Genomic DNA, 20,086 nt, shown 5'->3' on the forward strand with positions numbered 1-20,086 from the left:
TTTGCAAATATTTTCTCCCATTCTGAGGGTTGTCTTTTTGTCTTGTTTGTAGTTTCCTTTGCTGTGCAAAAGCTTTTAAGTTTCATTAGGTTCCATTTGTTTATTTTTGTTTTTATTTTCATTTCTCTAGGAGGTGGGAGAGACCTGGATTTTAGGTTCAGTTCTCTTAGTAATTCTGTGTGAACCCTGGTGACCATCTAACCTCACTGGGTTGTCTGTAGAACAGGGTGATTGAACTTGATGGCTTCTTCGTTCTCTTCCATCCCTAAATTGTTCCTTAAATGTGGTGCAACTGAAAGAGCACAGGGTGAGGCAGGAGGCCTGGCTCTGATCTGTCGCTTATTAGTTGAGGCCTTGGTTAAGTCACATAACTTCTCTGAACCTTAGATCCTTTATGTCTTAAAGGGCAGTAATATCGGACCTAACTGCCTTACCAGGTTGCTGTGAGAATCAGATGAAATAATAGTAAATGAGAGGCACCCTGAAAAGTTGTAAAGCAAATATTAATGCGAAATACTACAGTTACTCTAAGTTATTACATAGTGATCTCATTTATATAGTTAAGCTATTTGGCTAATGGGAATATAGTTTATTGACTAAGAAATTCCTGACATAAATGTACTCATGTTTCTGTTTGTAAATACTGTGTTAAATGTTAGTAAAATGTTTTTCCAAAATAATGTACTGGTGACTTTTTGTATTCTTAGGGATTTATTTTGTTCTTGGCTTTGGTAGGGAATACTTTCTGATTATTATTCTGGGCTGATGATAAAGACATTTAGTTCATAATGGACGTGCCCTGGAATTTTGTAAGTAATTGGAATCTCTAAACTAAGATTACAATCTAATAAAATTTTTGTAAGGTAATCAGTTTTCAGATAGTTTACTATCCTGTAAAACTGAAGATTTCTACCCTTAGCTAAACCATTTTCTATGATTATCTGGCCTCAACTATACTCATAACTCCAAGGATATAGTCTAGACTAAATGTACCACCAGTAATTCGGTAATCCCAAAAGAGAGTCAACCCAGTATTTGAAAAAGTATCAAACAATCCTGTTGTCTTCAGTGGCACAGCAGAAGCCCTCTCAAGATGACCTGCGTGTTGTCTAGGGACAGATAGGACAGTGCTGGCTCATCCTGGAGGGTCTGGAGCTGCAACTCCTGGGGCATCTACAAGCATGAAATCTCAGCGAAGTTTGTATTTCATCTCAGAAGCTCATGGACACTAGTGGCATGCTCGTGGCAACTTTTGGTTCTATCTGGTGTTACGTCTGTATTTGTTTTAATATGAAAGCAGCATTTAAAATTATTCACAAGTAAAATTAATATTCCAGGAAGGTGTCATCTCTGTATCTTCTTGGGTTACACATAGCTCCCCCCTATTTGAAAAGCTACAAATATATGCCGTGTTTGCTTTGTACAAATCAAACAAAATAGTCGATCTTTTTTTTTAGATCTTTCAGCACATAGACAAAAATAGGATTTGAATTCCCAAAGCATAAAATTTCTAATCTGATTCTTAGGCGTTGAGCCAGGGTTCCTCCTTATATTCAGTTAATATTGTTAATGTCCCTTCCAGCTTTTGTATATGAGACTCTGCCTTAATCTTGTGGAATTATAACCACCATGATTTCATACCCTTTGAACTTTCAGCTTTCAGAGAAGGGGAAGCCGTATGTAGATATCCAGGGTTTAACTGCCTCGACCATGGAAATCCTGTTGGACTTTGTGTACACAGAGACCGTGCACGTGACGGTGGAGAATGTCCAGGAACTGCTCCCTGCAGCCTGCCTGCTTCAGCTGAAAGGTACAGATGCTAAGTTGTTCGTGCCACAGTGACCCTGGAGATGTTTAAAATTCGTGATGTAAACTTAATCGTGAAAATTAAGGAGACAGACTGTGGGCCTCATGTTTACTGCCCATGGCACAGAAGTTGAGATTTCAATTGCGGTATAGAGTAGCCTCCAAATGTGAGTCTTTGGCTCTTTGGGAGAGAGCATTTACTTTTTGTTTTTAAAAAAGGGGAGGAGGGGATAATAGATGCCTTTCCTTCCATGTATGTGCACAACAGTCCTGCAGGGAAACACAGAAAACCGATACGCGTCGTTGCCTCCGTGGAAGGGAACTAGATGGCCAGGTGGGTAGGGAGGCTAGGGGGACTATTCATATAAACCCTTCTGTACCTTTAGTTTGTTGAATCATTTAAATTATCTATTAAAAATTTAAATTGGGGTTTCCCTGGTGGTGCAGTGGTTGAGAGTCCGCCTGCCGATGCAGGGGACACGGGTTCGTGCCCCGGTCCGGGAAGATCCCACATGCCGCAGAGCGGCTGGGCCCATGAGCCATGGCCGCTGAGCCTGTGCGTCCGGAGCCTGTGCTCCACAACGGGAGAGGCCACAACAGTAAGAGGCCCGCGTACAGCAAAAAAAAAAAAAAAAAAAATTAAATTGACACACAAAAATGAAAGTGTAAAGTTTTCACAGGATTAGAGATGATCCCCCTTCCAGTTCCCAACCTGTCTGTCCTAACCTCCAGTTCTGTTTCTGTTATTTTCAGTTTTTGATACATGATTGAAACAGTGTGAAGTTTTTGCATTAGTGCACAGCTCCAACATTAATTTTATACTCTGAGCTTTTCAGTTAGACAAATGTGAGATTGTTATCCGTATCTCCTATTTTTCCTTCACCGGAGTCTTTTAGTAAGTTTTCATGTGGAGTAGAAATTAGGTACACTGTGCTAAATTAAGCTGATTTTATAGCTTGATTCCCAGGAGTTTTGTAGGCATGTTTGTTTAATTGTGGCGGTGTCCACAGAAGCAATTCGTCTTGCCGTACTTGTTCTAATGCAGCAGCAGACATTTGTAAAGTCCTTGCAGAAGGCCACACAGCACATAAGACAAAAATAGGATTTGAATTTCCAAAGCATAAAATTTCTAACCTGATTCTTAGGTGTTGAGCCAGGGTTCCTCTGATACAACGTGATGTTGTGATCCAAGAATATAGGCCCATCCACCTGGCCGAGTGTCCTCAAGGACTCACCGTTTTTGTCTGTTCTAGGCGTGAAGCAAGCCTGCTGTGAGTTCTTGGAAAGCCAGCTGGACCCTTCTAACTGCCTGGGTATCAGGGACTTTGCGGAAACTCACAACTGTGTTGATCTGATGCAAGCAGCTGAGGTTTTTAGCCAGAAGCATTTTCCTGAAGTGGTGCAGCATGAAGAATTCATTCTTCTCAGTCAAGGAGAGGTGGAAAAGCTCATCAAGTGTGATGAGATCCAGGTACAGACTTGGCTTGGCATTAGCTCTTGTCAGGACTGGGCCAGAAGACCAGAAAGCAAGGCGGAGTTGTTGTACTTCTGTAGCAGGGCCCATATTAAGCTCTGAGGTTTCATTAAATGTCCCTGAAATTGCATGCCAAACGTATTTGCCTATTTACGGAAGGGAGTTCGCTACCTCCCTCAATGAAATTTGTGATCCCAGCGGTTAAGAATCACTATTAAACAGTATGGAATAAGCATTTTAAAACATTTACCAAGAATATCTTCCTGTATAGCCGTCGCCATGCCAGGTGCTGGGGAGCCAAGAGTGCGTAAGAGACAGTCTTGTTTCCAGAGAATTCACAGTGTAGTAGTGGCGACAAACAGGAAGACAAAAATGATGACTGAGTGTCAGGAGAATAATGAGCCTGTTCAAGGCGAGGAAATTCCATAGAGGAAAGAAGAAAACCTTCTGGATTTAAACGGGATCGTAAAGGGAGTGGGTCAGAAAGGACGGGGCAGCAGGTTGGAGATGGTGAGCCAGAGGCAGCTCATCAGCGCCCGTGGGAGGAGAGGGCCCTGCAGACCGGGCGTTGAAGCGATAGGGTCCCGCCTCCGTGTGCGAAGCGCCCAGGGACGCGGCCCAGCAGGGAGCGAGCCTTCGTCCTCCGCTGAGCAGAGCGGGGGTGGGGGGTGGGGTGCTGCGTGTGGATCTGTCGTTAGGCTGGGAGCTGCAGTGAGTGCAGCGGGGGCTGTGCGTGTCGCGGCAGCCAGGCATTCCTCTCCAGGGCTCCAGCCCTCTGGTTAGGAGCTTCTGGAAGACACCTAGCAGAGCCAAGTGCTGGGGAGGAGTCCACCTGTTGGGTTTGTTTTCCCCAGTGAGGAGACATTCGATTCTCTAAGGAGGCGAAGAGTTATTTTATTTTTTTTTCCTCTCTCATTCTGAGATAATAATGAGAAACGACTTTAAACGTTTACTTATTTATTTATTTATTTGGCTGCGCCGGGGCTTAGTTGCGGCATGCAGGCTCTATCTAGTTCCCTGACCAGGGATCGAACCCAGGCCCCTACGTTGGGAGCACAGAATCTTAACCGCTGGACTGCCGGGGAAGTCCGGCATTTGTAAATCTTGTTCAATTCTCAGAACTGGGTCCATTTTGCAGAGGAGGAAACTGGCGCTGTGATTAGTCACCACCCTCACACAGCTGGGAGGGGCAGGACTTGTGCCGCCCATCTGCATCCACAGTCTGTTCTCTTCACCACGGAGCTGTGAGCTGTGTTTCTATTTGACCAGATCTGGAAGTAGTCACAGCAACCATTTATTTTAGAACAGTGGAGACTGGGGGATAAAACCGGATGGAACAGGGAGGGCAAACAACTGACCTCTGCAGAAGCCGGGATGAGCTCTTTTGTACGGTCTTCCTTAAGTGTCCAGCGAGACTGGCCTTTGCTTTTTTTCAGCAAATGACATTTTTTCTCTTTCATATACCAGCCAGAAGCAGGAACCAGATGTCTGGCCCTGGGGCTAACGCTTCCTCTGGACCATGTAAAACAATAGTACTTGAAACAATGGAGGCAGCATGTCACGTTGTTTAAAACAGCACGGGCTTCAGGGTCACGCTGGGGTTTGGGCTTGGCTGTGTGACGCGTGTCCCCTAACCGCTGACCTTCAGATCCCTCTCCCATAAAATGTAGATAACAGTCGTACTTACTACGTAGGGCTGTTCTGAGCATTAAATAAGAATGTCAGTGCCTGATACATAAACGAAGTCTCTGGGAAAATTTATTATGGAGACTATTTTCTCCATAGTGAAGCATTAGTATTGGGGGTTTTTTCTTCCCAGTTTAGCTGTTTCTCTGCAATTCTAGTTTATTCTGTCCTCAGTAAGATCAAGGATCTCTACTCATGATTGAAAAACCCATTTTAAATGGATATATCTAATTTAAACCTAGAATGTGTCAGAGTCTAGCATGCAGCTGTTCAGAACTATTAGCCTGTCATCCTTGCCTTTAACCAAAGTTTATCTAAAAAATCATGACCACCCTTCTGCACCCTCACCTGCATGTAAACCGTGAGTAGGCTGGGTTAGTTTGACCTCCCATAAATTTGCTTACACAGATTCTGTCATCACTGTCGTAGTCTAAGCATCATCACCTTTTGCCTGATGGACCAGAGTAGCCTCTAACTGGCCTCCCAGCTCTTAGCCCTTCTAAACCGCCCTCCCGTGGCTCTCGGAGTAATCTTTACCAGACATCAGTGTGGCCCAACACTGGCCTACTTGAAGCCTGTTAACGGTTTAGAGTGAAATCCAGTCTCCTGATGCTCTGTTTACTTCTCCAGCTTGACCTTTTTCGTCCCCTCCCTCATTCATTCTGCCACACCAGCCTCTGTCGTTTCCCAAGCTGTCCAATAGAAAGTTCTGTGAAGGTGGAAAGGACCTGTGTCTGTGCTGTCCAGTTCACTGGCCACTAGCTTGAAATGTGGCCAGTGTGACTAAGAAGCTGAATTTTTTTTTTTTTGCCACGTTCATTGCTATTAAGGACAGACTTTGGGGGTTTTGGGGGGTTTTTTAGCCACACCACACGGCTTTCGGGATCGTAGTTGCCCGGCCAGGGATCGAACCTGTGCTCCCTGCAATGGAAGCGTAGAGTCCTAACCACTGGACCGCCAGGGAATTCCCGAAGCTGAATTTTTAATTTAACTTCATTTTAATTAATGTAGATGTAAATAGCACATGTGGCTCATGGCTACTGTGTTGGACGGTGCAGTTGTAGGGCTTTTCCAAGTGCTTTCTGTCTGCCCCGAGGCTAACTGCTACTCTTCCATCAGGTTTAAACCTATTGCTCCTGCAGGGAGGCATTCCCTGTCCCATCAGCCTAAATGAAGAAATCTCGTGTTATTCTGTCTCATAGCCCCTGTACTTTTCCTATGTGGTACATAATGACAGAATGGGATTGTTCGTTTTTCTGATTTAACAATTATCTCCCCACTTAAGAGGAAGGTTCATGTCTGATTTGTTCACCATTGTATAATTACCCTCCACAATTCCTGGCACTAGTAGGTGTTTGGTAGATCCATCAAATGAATGAACATTCTGAAACATTTTCTGTATTTTCAGCTCTTGAGAGAAGTCCACAGAGTGATGTCTTTGTCTGGGCACTGTCACACTCTGAAAGTTATCTCAGAACAGACACACTCCAGGGGCTGATGGAGGGACACAGGCCTAGTCCTCAGGTGTCAGTCTCGGGGAGGTACTAGGTGTTACTGTACCTTGTGCTTGTCCAGGGACGTAATGTAGGTTTTCTAGGGTGTGTCTTATCCAGTCTGTCCTATGTAGCTTAGACCTAAGTTCCCCAAATGATTAATTATATGTGTCATCTCAAATAGCATGGTGACTAATACAGAGTAGTTGCTCAAATACTAATTGACAGTGTTTTGCAGACCCTGCACTCTTTACGATGCCGTAAGGGAAGTTCCTGCTCACAGCCTTGGCTGAAGGGTCCGAGAGTGAGCACGGAGGTCCTTAGACAACACCTATGAATATAAGTTATTTTAGGAGCCAGTCTCGGGGGCTTCCCTGGTGGCGCAGTGGTTAAGAATCTGCCTGCCAATGCAGGGGGCACAGGTTTGAGCCCTGGTCCGGGAAGATCCCACATGCCGCGGAGCAACTAAGCCCGTGTGCCACTACTGAGCCTGCGCTCTAGATGCCGCGAGCCACAACTGCTGAGCCCGCGTGCCACAACAACTGAAGCCCGTGTGCCTAGAGCCCATGCTCCACAACAAGAGAAGCCACCGCGATGAGAAGCCCACGCACCGCAACGAAGCCTAGCCCCCCGCTCGCCACAACTAGAGAAAGCCCGCGTGCAGCAACAAAGACCCAACACAGCCAAAAATAAAAATAAAATTTTCTTTTTAAAACAAAGAGCCAGTTTCAAGTAGGGCAGCAGATTCCCCCTTCCCCTGCTGAAGTTTCAGAAATGACCAGAAAAAAATTCAGGAATGGGGAAAATTCTGAATTAAAAGCCGATTTGTGACTGATGGTCTATTAGGTACTCTCTCTCTTAGGTTTTTTCCACCGAATCTGACTATAACTCTTTTCATGATATCAGCAAGTTGTGTCTGAAATGATTGTTTTCCCAAGAGCCTACTTATTTCTGGGAGATGGGAAATAACGGTGGCGGGAATGGGGCGGGAAGGAAAGGGAAGCGAGGTTACAGAGCAGCCCCACCATGTGGTCACGCACTCGCAGGTGGATTCTGAAGAGCCGGTCTTCGAGGCCGTCATCAACTGGGTGAAGCACGCCAGGGAGGGGCGGGAAGAGTCTCTGCCGGACCTGCTGCAGTACGTCCGTATGCCCCTGCTGACGCCCAGGTACATCACGGATGTCATAGATGCCGAGGTGAGCCACACAGGACCCAGGGCGGTGGGCGTCTCTTGTAGCTTCATGTCGTGAACTCAGAACTGGTCACCTCAGAGGAGGCACGAGCATCCTGGGAAGCATGTCCTGGGGGGCCTGGGGCGGGGAGTCTGCAGGCGGTCGCTTGGCCGGTCAGTCTCCTGGCAGAAATGAAAGTCTATGGCTTAATTTAATTTTGTGCTTTGTTGTCTTTTCATTTTACGTGCTCCTCAGTGTTTTGCATAAGCAACATCGGATGATAAATTTTGTCCCCTTCTCTGTTAAACAGAAATTTTTCCAAATTGCCTTGGAAAAGATGCTTTGCTCACCTAGTCTCTATTTTTGACTTCTGGTGAGGCCAGCATGAAAGGAGTTTGATGCATTTATTGGGTTGGCCAAAAGGTTCCTTCAGTTTTTAAGTAAAAATAAAAGACACATTTTTCATTTTCACCAAGAACTTTATTGAAAGACATATTCACCGTTTTGTTCCACTACCTTCTGCTGTTTTTCAGGCAACTTCATAATTCCATCTTCCCAAAACTTTTTATATTTTTGAGCAAAGAACTGTTCCAGATGCATTTTACAGTATTCCAGGGAATTGGAATTTTTTCCATTAAGAGAATTTTGTAAAGACCAACATAAGTGGAGATCCGAAGGTACAATGTCTGGCAGGTGAATCAGAACTTCCCAGCCAAACTGTAACAGTTTTTGCCTGGTCATCAAAGAAACATGCAGTCTTGCGTTATCCTGATGGAAGATTATGTGTTTTCTGTTGACTAATTCTGGATGCTTTTCGTCGAGTGCTGCTTTCAGTTGGTCTAATTGGGAGCAGTACTTGTTGAAATTAATTTCGTTTTCCGGAAGGAGCTCATCATAGAGGACTCCCTTCCAATCCCACCATATACACAACATCACCTTCTTTGGATGAAGACCGGCCTTTGGTGTGGTTGGCTGGTGCTTCATTTCGCTTGCCCCACGATCTCTTCCGTTCCACATTGTTGTACACTATCCACTTTTCATCATCCGTCACAATTTAAAAACGGAACATTTTTGTTACCTTTCAGTAGAGAATCGCTTGCGGTAATACGGTCAAGAAGGTTTTTTTCCACTTAATACTGAGCCCAGACATCAAAGCAATTCACGTAACCAGGCTGGTGCAAATGGTTTTCAATGCTTGACTTGGATATTTTCAGTACGTCGGGCTACCTCCCGCGTGGTATAACGTTGATTTTCTCAATGAATGTCTCGATTTGATCACTATCAACTGGTCTCCCAGACTGTGGAGCATTGTCCAGTGAGAAATCTCCAGCACGAAACTTCGCAAGCCACTTTTGACACATTTGATTAGTGACAGCACCTTCTCCATACACTACACAAATCTTTTTCTGCGTTTCAGTTGCGTTTTTAACCTTTCTTGAAATAATAAAGCATGATATGCCAAGAATGTTGCTTTTTTTCTTCCATCTTCAGTATTAAAATGGCTACAGAAAAATTCACCAAGTGTGATAAGTGTTTTTTAATGCACGCTATGACAGCTGTCACAATACAATCTAAAAATATTGTTTCAAATGAAGTTAAAGTCAGCTAAGTGCTACTAGAGCCAGCTTAGGAGAAAACCGAACGAACTTTTTGGTCAACCCAGTAATATCAACTTGGATCATATCGTGTTTGTTTATAAGTGTTTCTCCAGCCTGAGATCTCGGTGGTGCGTTTTCTGACCTTCACCATGCACATTACCTGGACGCTACCCTGGGGGCCGCTGATTTGTAATGTGTAGGTGAGGCCCAGACAGGCGCCTGCTTCTGGCCCAACCCTGGTCTCTTTGGAAGTTAATTATAGACACAGCTTTGCAGTCGTTTGCATTAGAAAAGATGCCTGTGCTTAGTGTCACATCTCAAATTCTTTGCCTCCTGTTTGTAATTTCTTCCTTAATAGTCCACTCACATACCCCACACATACCTTTGAATCCCATAACGTCTATTCAAAAAATCTTTTTTTAATCATTCCGGAAGCCCATAGCATAATTATTACCAGCAGCCCTCCTGGAACCACAGGGCTTTGGAAACTGGTTTTCTGTGTTAAGAATTTAGTTCTTTATATGTGCCATTTATGCTTTTATTAGAGGTGGTCCTGCAGCTCACTCTCCTACCTGCTGTATTTCAGCCTTTCATCCGCTGTAGTTTACAGTGCAGGGACCTCGTTGATGAAGCAAAGAAGTTTCATCTGAGGCCTGAGCTGCGCAGTCAGATGCAGGGACCCAGGACAAGGGCGCGTCTAGGTAAGCTGGCATCTTGTATTAATTGTGTCAATTTGTACAAGTCCCTTTACCACCCGGAGCTTTCTTTCCTATAAACCAAGGATATCTTCCCTTCTATTTCACATAACTCTTTGGAGGATTACATGAGATAAAGTGTGTGAAAGCACTTCATAAATTGTCAAGTATTATGCGACATAAGTTACCACTGTTATTTCAGTATATTTGGAGCCTGTGAATTAGAAATATCTCAAATGCCATGTAGTGAGTAAGTGGTCTGCTTCCCCCACCTCTGCCCTTCTCCACGTGAAGAGGAAGGGGAAGCAGCAGTGTGGTGAACTGCAGAGGAGTCCAGGGTGGTCAGAGGCAATGGCATGCAGTGGTCAAGGGCCTGGACTCAAGCCAGACTGTGGGTTGGGTGCAGGTCCCCATTTACCACTTGCCAGGTGTTCGGCAGGAAACTCAGCCTCTCTGTGTCAGTTGCCTCATCTGTAAAATGGGGGCCATCATAGCTCCTCCCTTGAAGGTTGTCGTGAAGAGCAAGTGAAAGGCTGAGAACGGCTCTCGGCACACGTGAGTGCTGTGCACGGAGGCTGTCATGTCAGCAGACAGACCTGGGTTCAGATCCCAGCCCAGCCAGCGACTGGCTGGTTGTGAGCCTGGGCAGGGTGTCCACTTGTCTGAGCCGATGCTTCCGCCTCTGAAATGAGGACGCTAATGTCTTATCACACTGGTTATTGTGGAGGCCCAATGACATCACGCATGTAAGATGCCTGACATTGCAGCTGGCATGTAATCTGTGCTCAAATGTTACGTCATTTCCATTTCACTGTCCCAGGATCCTAGATACTGTATGTAATAGCATTTCATAGGTTATAAATTACTCTGTGTATATGGGGTGGTATCTTGTTTTTATCACTTCCTATTTTTGCTCTTATCTGACTGTGGACTCATGTGTGCTAAGGTGTTAATTGATAATTAAGCCTTTCATTGATAGATTTAAGTAGAATGATGATTTATCTCATTTTTTAATCGCATAAGTAGTACCTATCTGTAGAAGTTTTAGAAATACAGAGAAGCAAAAAATAAATAAATGAGTCATCCATAATTGCACCACCCAGAGATACTACTTTTTGTTATTGTTGTTTTTAAAGGGATACTGTTCTGTTAATTCCTGGGAGATGACAAAATGTGATCTGTATCGCTTGTTATATACAGAGATATGTAATCAACACAAGATAAATGGAAAAAATACAAAAGGAAATTTTTTTTAAAAGATTGAAGGGCTAAGTGAAAAATCATGAAAATATTAGAAGAAATTATACGAAAATTATTTGATTAACTTCTGGGTGGGAGCCTTTTTTTTCTATTTTTAACTGTGGTAAAATATACATAACATAAAATTTACCATCTTCTCCGTTTTAAGTGTACAGATCAGCGGTGTTAAATACATTCACACGGTTGTACAACCCGTATCCAGAACTCTTCTCATCTTACAAAACTGAGATTCTGTGTCCATGAGAGAGCAACCTCCCTTCTCTCTACTCCTGTTTTTTAACTAAAACAGAGAAACCTAGAACTCTTCAAGGTTACTTGACTGCATCAGTTTTTTGGGGGTTTTTGTTTTTTTTAAATTGATGGCAAAAGACGTAAAGTCAAGAGACGGGGACTGGGAGAAAATATACTCAATATGTTTGACAAAAGGTTAACATTTCTACTGTAAAAAGAACCCATATGTATCAACAAGAAAAAGAGCAGTGACCCCACAGAAGGCGGCACGGGAGGTGCACAGGTAGCACACAGAGGAGGACGCGTGAGGGAACACCGTGCACTTAAAAGATGCTCCACTAGGAGGTCTGGAACCACAGATCAGAACAAGGTAGTCACTGGAGTTTAAAATGAGCACACCCTGTGTGTCCCACCTCCGGGAATCTGTACTGTAGAAACAGCGTGTCAGTACAGAAATAAGCACATATGAGGAAAGACATATGCATAAGGACGTTTACTATAAATTGCTAATGTACAGAAAAGAATGAATACAGCCTGAACGCCAAGTAAAGGGGGATTAATGCTTGACTGAATTATAGCACAGCTGTACCATGGAATGTCACGAAACTGTTAAAAGCATTGAGTCAGATACACGTAAGATTAATTGTGCACGCTGAGTAGGGGAAAAGAAGGAAGCAAAACCTCCTACATATGTGTGTTTGCCTGAGCGTAAACAAACGATATGTATACAGGATAAACACTAAACCTTTAATAAAGTGAGATTGCGGGGGAATATTAACTACTAGTGTTTTGTTTCTATACCTCCGTGTTATTACCATAAGCTGACAGAGAAGATAACAGATATATATTCTGTAAGTAGCAGGTGAGCCGGTGATGTAGAGGAAAGAATCTGGCACTAGGAGGTAAGACATTTCGCTCACTTTGATGTTTTCCTCCCGGTTCTGTTAGGCTGCTAACGTGCTGTTTGAACTTGGACAAGTCCTTCAGCTTCTCTGGATTACCATTTCTTCTTCGGCATATGAAAGGAGTTAAATTCAGCCACTAGAGTTCTTTCCAATACAGAAGATGTGTTTCTTTCTTGTAGAGCCAGAAGTGTCCCAACCAGTACATAATCGCTTGTTAAATCGAACTAAGTCCAATAAAAATTTGTGTGAACCACCAAACCCAGAAGGTCCTTTAGAGTGCATTTCCTGCTTTTCTTTGAACAGGCAGGAGAAAGCTCCTACTTGCTCGGAGAACTTGCTTATTGTCCTGACCTTGAGGGATTAGAATATGACTCTACACGCCCTCGTAGTTTCGAGGTCATTTTCTCAAAAGTTCTAGGAAGGAAATAATGAAACTGTTCCCTATGAGATTCTTAATTTAGCATCTCCACGTTAGTACCTGAGAAGTAAATTGTTCCAGCCATCCTGTCCTCTGCCCGTCTCTATTCGTAGAGGTTGCTAAGTCAGTTACCAGGATGATGGCTCTTTGCATACAGCATAAGGAAATTAAATATACAGCTGAGGAAAAATAGCATGCCAGATAATGTGTGGGGATTTTGTTTTAATTGTTAATCTTACCCATTACTCTCTCATAAAAGATGTAATAGAAATTGTAGTTCCTACTTTGTCACTGGCTTCTTTTCTGAGCACGTGGAAATGTCGGTCCCTGAACCTGTTCTTAGCAGTCCTGCAGCCTGTCTGCACTTTCCTCCAACAAAACACCCCAGCGCACACACGTTCCCCTCCCCCCCCCCAATAAAAAACAGTGACTGGCACTGTCGGGAGGCCTCGGTGTGAGTAATGTGCCTTTTCACACTGCTCTTACCAGGTGTTTTAGACACATTTTCCTCATCATAAAGATAAAAATCTAACTTGGCAAGTGCCCCATTCCTTGGCAGAGAACAAACAGGCTTCCTTCTGGTCAGCCCTTCCCCTGGCTCTTTCTCACATTAGTAAGTCTGCTGGAGTAGTGGTCCGAGCTGAGGGTCCAAAGACAGTGAAACCCTAGGAGTTCCTCTGAGGGAGGAAGACTTTCTAGGCACAAAGCAATAGAAGAAGTTGCAAAAGAAAAGGCCAGTGTACCTGACTAAATAAAAATCATGTACAACATTGTAAGACAAATCAGGAAAATAAATCTGCTGCAGCCACAGCAAAAGGTTAAAGTCATTTGCATGCAAACAGCTCATAAAAATGCACACAAGAAAGAAACACTAGAGACTTGAGTGTGCGGCTCATAGAAGCGGAGTCCTGCTAAATAAAAGGGGCGAGATTCAGCCGAAGTAGTTATAAAGTCTTAGCAGTGCTAAGGCAAGAGTTAAAACAATAAATACAATTTTTTGCCTACCAAAGTATCAAAGAATAAAAAGACAATACCAGTGCTACAGAGAGTAGAATGGATTGGCGCCTTTAGAGTGTTGGTGGGTTTGGAATTTGTTTCAACCTCAGTATCTTATAATATACATCCAAAGACTTCTTTAAGGTTCATGGTCTTCACTAGGCAGCCCTCCCATTACTGTGTTAAGAAAATGACTGGGAAAAGTTTCATATTCAAGGATGTTTATCATAGGATTATATGTGATTATTTATAACCCCAAATCATGAACTCCTGAAATACCTAAGAATATTAAAATCATATATTAAAGGATTTTGTTAATATTTTGAGAAAATGAAATAAAAACAGGACGCACTACAGTATGGTCCCATTTATGTTTTATAAATATTTAGAAACAAAGCTGGAAGGAAATAATCTTATGTTTTGCTGTGTCTTTGTATTGTGGAATTATAGCTAAATTTTTTCATAACACTTTCTTTTTAAGCTTTTTAACAGTGAAAATGTATTTTATATATTACATGTTTTATAATCACAAGACATAATATTCTTAAATCTTTTGAACCAAAGGGTGGGTAACATGTGAGTGAGGATGACAGTCATACTAGCCCTTGAGTTATTTTTTAAACTTTTTAAAAGAAAATCATTTTTCTGCTAGAAAAAGCTACACAGGCTAAACAGACATCAGAACTGACTAAAATGACACGTTTTCAGTGTTAAAACACTGGCCCTCTTGTCCTTATCAAAAGCTCTGTCGGCACTGACATGAACTCCGGCCGCAGTGGGGAAGTTAAACTCACGTGGCAGGCAGTCTTTCAAAACACAGGATCTTTCAGGGAAAGTAATGAAAATAGGCCTTCCTTGCAGAGAGGTTTGGACACCCCAGCTTCTAGTGGTCTAGGAGCCCCAGGGTTCAGAGCCATAAGTCGCTGAGCGACTTACGCTGACACCCTGCCCACGTTCCTCTGTGGATGCAGGTTACCAGGACGTTTACTGAGAAGCCTGGAGCCACGGGAGCACTATTGGTCCTCCAGAGTTTGAAATTAAAGCTGAAAATCAATGGTATTTTTTTTAATGTGCGAAGCATAGAAAATCCCCTCGGTTGTTGTGGGTGCTTTCGGGACTCATCACTGTCTCACCTCCTCTGCTCAAGTCGGAGGGGGAGAAAGGGGCAGATGGCGGGGAAGTGCTGCCAACGCAGGCCCTGGCCTGCCCCAGCTTGGAGGGATTTCAGAAATAAAACCTGCATCATACAAAAGGGCCCTTTGTTCAAATGCTTTGTTTTCTAAAAGAAGATGGCTGCTCACGTTGGAGAAGGGGCCACATACTTTATTTGGCAAGTTCACAGACAGGTGCCCTCTCAGAGGGGGAGGTTAAAGTCCGTGCTTTATGTGTGGGTTTAAGAAAAATTTCAAACATGTATAAAAACAGAATAATATAAGGATTTCCCCCATACCTATTGTCCAGTTTCAACAATTATCAACTCATAGCCTATGTATTTTGAAGCAAATCCCAGACAGGATAAACTTCCATCCATATATATTATGCTTTTGTGTGTATCTCTAAAAGATAAGAAACACACAGCCAAGTATTTATCTTCATCAGATATCAAGTACACATACACACTTCCTCAGTTTTCCCGTAATTGATTTTTCTTTGTTTTTTATACTTCAGTTGCTCCAATCAGGATCCAGACAAGGCCCACACGTTGCACTGAGTTCATAGCACTCTTTTGTCTCTTTTATTTTATTTTGAAACTATTTTTTTCCACATATTTTTTGTTGGGCTTTATTTATTTACTTTTGGCTGCGTTGGGTCTTCGTTGCTGCGCGTGAGCTTTCTCTGGTTGCAGCGAGCTGGGGCTAGTCTTCGTTGTGGTACGTGGGCTTCTCGTTGCGGTGCGTGGGCTTCTCATTGCGATGGCTTCTCTTGTTGCGGAGCCCGTGCTCTAGGCGCACAGGCTTCAGTAGTTGTGGCACGTGGGCTCAGTAGTTGTGGCTCGCAGGCTCTAGAGCGCAGGCTCAGTAGTTGTGGCGCACGGGCTTAGTTGCTCCGTGGCATGTGGGATCTTCCTGGACCAGGGTTTGAACCCGTGTCCCCTGCATTGGTAGGCAGATTCTTAACCGCTGCGCCACCAGGGAAGTCCTCTTTAGTCTCTTTTAATCCATAGTTTTTTCCCTCCTGCTTTGGTTTCCCTTTGCAATTTATCTGTTAAAGAAACCTGTAGAATTTCCCACAGTCTAGATTTTGTTGACTGCATCCAAGTAGTCTCATTTAACACATTCTTCTGTCCCCTATATTTCCTGTAAACTGGTGGTTAGACTAGACGCTTGATAAGATTCAAGATTCAGCCTCAATTTTTCTGCGAGAATACTTCATAAGTGATGGTGGCGTGCTTCCTGCTGAGTGTTCTGAAGCGGTATGTGAGCTTTCCCCTGACGGTCATAGCCGCTGTGGATGACTGTCACAGCCGTGACTTCATTAGGGGCTGGTCTGTATTCCTTGTCAGTTTAAAGGTACTGCATTTGCTCTTTCAAGTCCAGGTCAACAAAATGCCCTCCTGGGGACTGAATTTCCCTAAATGCTCCAGATAAGTGTTCTCTCCAGTAGCACAATACACGGGGGATTTCCTCAAAAGAAATATTATCAGAATAAGATTATCCAAATAAGTCCTTAGGGGAAAGGGGACGATACAAAAGCTATCAAAATGCCTTGTTTGGGAAAATAGTAGAGAACAAGACTCCCTTTAAAAGCCTAGTCTTATGATTACCTGGCAGTTTTGACGAATTAGCAGGGAATGTGGTCGTATAGTTGGCTAATTTGGAAAAATAAAAGTCATGGAAAAGATTTTTTTAATCTATCATTTGGTTCCTAAGCCACAACTCTCAACTTTTTGGGGACAAGGTTAGGAGAGCATTCTTTGCCATGGCAAAAAAACTCCCCTTTTGAGTTTTACGGGGTGAGAAGGGCAGAGAGAGCTCCTCCAGCCTCCAGCCTGCACTTGGAGCCTGTTGTGAAATCAGCCAGAGTTGTCTACATGGGTTGAAATGGTGCAGGGTGTGTTCACGCTTGCCTTCTGGAGTTTTAATGTTGTCCAGAAATTTAAATTTCAGAGATTCAGGTTCTCAGGAAGAAATAATTTCCTATTAGGCAGCCTTATGATGAATCTCCTATTTCAGATGGCTTCTCTGGGCTGCAGAGAACAAGGTATCCTAGCCCTGTTTCTCCTTCTCCTTCCCTGTGAGGAGTTACCCAGCAGCAATGGGGAAGTGACCTCTCTCCTTCTCCCTTGTCCTCAGGAGCCAACGAAGTGCTGCTGGTGGTCGGGGGCTTCGGAAGCCAGCAGTCTCCCATCGACGTGGTAGAGAAGTATGACCCCAAGACTCAGGAGTGGAGCTTTTTGCCAGTAAGTAGTGGTGGAACCAAGCCTGGGGAAAGAGCTTCAATGCAGTCCCTGGCTCCAGATCATAACGAATCCAGCCCTTAGAGTAGAAAAGCCTGGTAACAGCATCGTGTTCCTTACAGCAGTTAGTTTCAGTAGTTAGTTATTGACTAATTAGACATAAGAAATATTAATGACCCTGTGCCAAGTTACACTCAGCTGGCCGCCACCATTCCCACGCCTTCCCAAGCTGCCTGTGCAACTCGCAGGGTGCTACCCTCGTGCCCTGTTAACCTGAACACTGTGTTAAACTGTGCTAAGCTGAACTGGCATCCAGTGGAACTTGGAAGTTTGTATCTCTCTCCTTTGGTGTGTCTCTGTTTCAGTGCTGAATGAACAATAGTAATTCTGAGAAAACTTGGAAATCTTTTGATCATTTCTCATAACTTTTCGGGTCTTCAGGTCCTGGCCCTTAGATAGCACTGTGGTAATAGCTTTCTACTTTATGGAAGGATACCGGTCTTTAGCCCAGTGCCTTATGGAATAGAGAGGAATCAGATACTGGATAACAGAAGGACATTAGGTCCTTTGGAAGCCTTGGAAGGAGGCAAATGTACAGAAGGCTTTAATCTGTAAGAGCATCACAACAAGCAAGAGGTTTTCATCCAGACAGCAGATGAACCTCTGCTCAGAAGGCTTCACAGTGGCAGGTGAAGAAGCAGAGGTGCGCAGATAAAAACAGGAAGGACAGCAAAAGGTGAGGCCTAAGACTGGCATGACTGAAATGACAGAGGCACCTCTTCCCTCCTGAATCCTAGAGCATCACTCGGAAGAGACGCTACGTAGCCTCAGTGTCCCTCCACGACCGGATCTACGTGATTGGCGGCTATGATGGCCGTTCCCGCCTCAGCTCAGTGGAGTGTCTAGACTACACAGCAGACGAAGATGGGGTCTGGTATTCTGTGGCCCCTATGAATGTCCGACGAGGCTTGGCCGGAGCCACCACCTTAGGAGGTAGGCTGGTGCACAGGGCAGTGTTTGCATTTTGGGGTGGCTGGATCGGGGTTCATACCTCTCTATGAAATGTGGAGGCTACTGGTAAGATCGGATACGCCTTTCTGCTTTCAGAAATACCCATGGGTGTTTCAACGCTGACAACAGAGTTGGTAAATCAAGTTCCACTGTGCTGAGTGGGGAATTGGCACTAGTTGTATTTTTGCAAATTCCCATCTAGTCTTGGAATGTTTCTGAAGATTCCATCTTACTCCATTCTTTTTACATGTCTCGATTGTGCTGTCCTCTTTAAAAAGGACTTAATTGACTTATCCCTTAAAAAAACACTTGTTTTTGCCCCCAAACATTGGAAAGAGTTGTGGGAGATTTGTAGAGAAAAGAGTTACTAGAAGGCTCTCGTTCTCTAATAGCTGTGACTTGTTCATTCTGAGCAGATATGATCTATGTCTCTGGGGGCTTTGACGGAAGCAGGCGTCACACCAGTATGGAGCGGTATGACCCAAACATCGACCAGTGGAGCATGCTGGGAGACATGCAGACGGCCCGGGAAGGCGCAGGCCTCGTGGTGGCCAGCGGGGTCATCTACTGCCTAGGTGTGCGGGCTGGGACGCGGGGAGAACTGATGGGCAGCAGCCTCGGGGTGGGATCCTTTTTACCAGAATGAAGTTCGTAGACTTCCTTCCACTAAAACCCTGGTCTGCCACAGTATATTTTTCGTTAACTGGGATTCTCCTTTTCATGGAAGCAGAAAACAGGGTACTGCCAGATTTCTTTCTGGATTATTGGAACCCTTGAGGGAGAACTGGAACTAAAAGACTTAGTTGAAACACTCGAGAAAGGCAGAATGGGAATGGGCATCAGGACTTACCATTCTTTCTGGAGTGGGGTCTGCTTTGTCTTTCAGGAGGATATGATGGCTTGAATATCTTAAATTCAGTTGAGAAATACGATCCCCATACAGGACACTGGACTAATGTCACACCGATGGCCACCAAGCGCTCTGGTAAGACCAGTCAGATCTTGGGGGGCAATAGACGGAGCTGTCCAAACCTTGTATGTGCAGTGAGGGTGCAGCCACAGGCCAGGCATCGGACCAGGGCTGCAGCCCCATCTTCACTGGAGACAGAGGGGAACATGAGTCAGGTCCATTCTCCTCCAGCCTGTTGTCTCTAAATACAGTGAGACTAAAGGCAGCCTAAACTTTGACTAGGGTACAGTTTGAGGGCGAAGGCTTCCTGTCTTACTCGTTTTTTGCATCTGGGCCCCTCCCTGCATCCTAGCAGCCAGTCCAGCTCTGTGCATGTGGTGCACACTGCCTGAGGGAATGTGCGTGTGCAGCGAAGGGGCTTCCTGAGCCCCCAGGCTGGGGTAAGGTAAGGAGAGCACCCTTCCTCTGGGCAAGATGTGCTCCAGAGCCAGTCACAACTCCTTTCCTCCCTTTATTGCCTTCTTTTTTCCACTTCCTTCTTTTCTGCTGATAAGGGTTGGGCTGTGAATTAACGAAGGTGAAGATGACAGCCAGTTCAAGAGGGTTTACAGGCGGGTAACCTGTGCAGGACTAGATTCTTCCAGGCCTGTCTGGCCCCGTCCCCATCCCTCGGCCATTCTGGAATTCAGCTAGCCGTCAGTGACAGTGTTTTGTTTCTAGAATTCAGATCCTGAGCTTAGCAGTATTCATTTGCTGTACCTTTTCTTCCCCAGGTGCGGGAGTAGCCCTGCTGAATGACCATATTTATGTGGTTGGGGGATTCGATGGTACAGCCCACCTTTCTTCTGTCGAAGCGTACAACATTCGCACCGATTCCTGGACAACGGTCACTAGCATGACCACCCCGCGATGCTACGTCGGGGCCACGGTGCTTCGGGGGAGACTGTATGCAATTGCAGGGTGAGGGTTAAACCAGGCATCTAGAGTGGTGTGATCCGAGCCGCATCGGGGGTGGAGATGGGGTTTGGTCCGGG

The 20,086-nt window shown here is 44.5% G+C and overlaps 1 protein-coding gene across 3 annotated transcripts in view; it reads left to right on the plus strand.

The window, feature by feature from the left end:
• The window catches only part of KLHL12 (kelch like family member 12), a gene marked incomplete at its 5' end in the record, with an annotated part of 28,286 nt that overhangs the window by 7,178 nt on the left and 1,022 nt on the right, over positions 1–20,086 (plus strand). For all 3 annotated transcript variants that reach the window (XM_079934512.1, XM_079934510.1, XM_079934511.1), the window contains 9 exons: positions 1,657–1,810; positions 3,060–3,277; positions 7,506–7,655; positions 9,816–9,930; positions 17,028–17,134; positions 17,929–18,124; positions 18,559–18,717; positions 19,029–19,127; positions 19,826–20,012. In XM_079934512.1, coding sequence (XP_079790638.1) covers positions 1,657–1,810; positions 3,060–3,277; positions 7,506–7,655; positions 9,816–9,930; positions 17,028–17,134; positions 17,929–18,124; positions 18,559–18,717; positions 19,029–19,127; positions 19,826–20,012 — 1,385 coding nt within the window. The remainder of the gene's footprint in view (positions 1–1,656; positions 1,811–3,059; positions 3,278–7,505; positions 7,656–9,815; positions 9,931–17,027; positions 17,135–17,928; positions 18,125–18,558; positions 18,718–19,028; positions 19,128–19,825; positions 20,013–20,086) is intronic.

This window comes from Stenella coeruleoalba (assembly GCF_951394435.1).
Source record: "Stenella coeruleoalba genome assembly, chromosome: 1".
In the NCBI taxonomy this organism is placed as follows: Eukaryota; Metazoa; Chordata; class Mammalia; order Artiodactyla; family Delphinidae; genus Stenella; species Stenella coeruleoalba.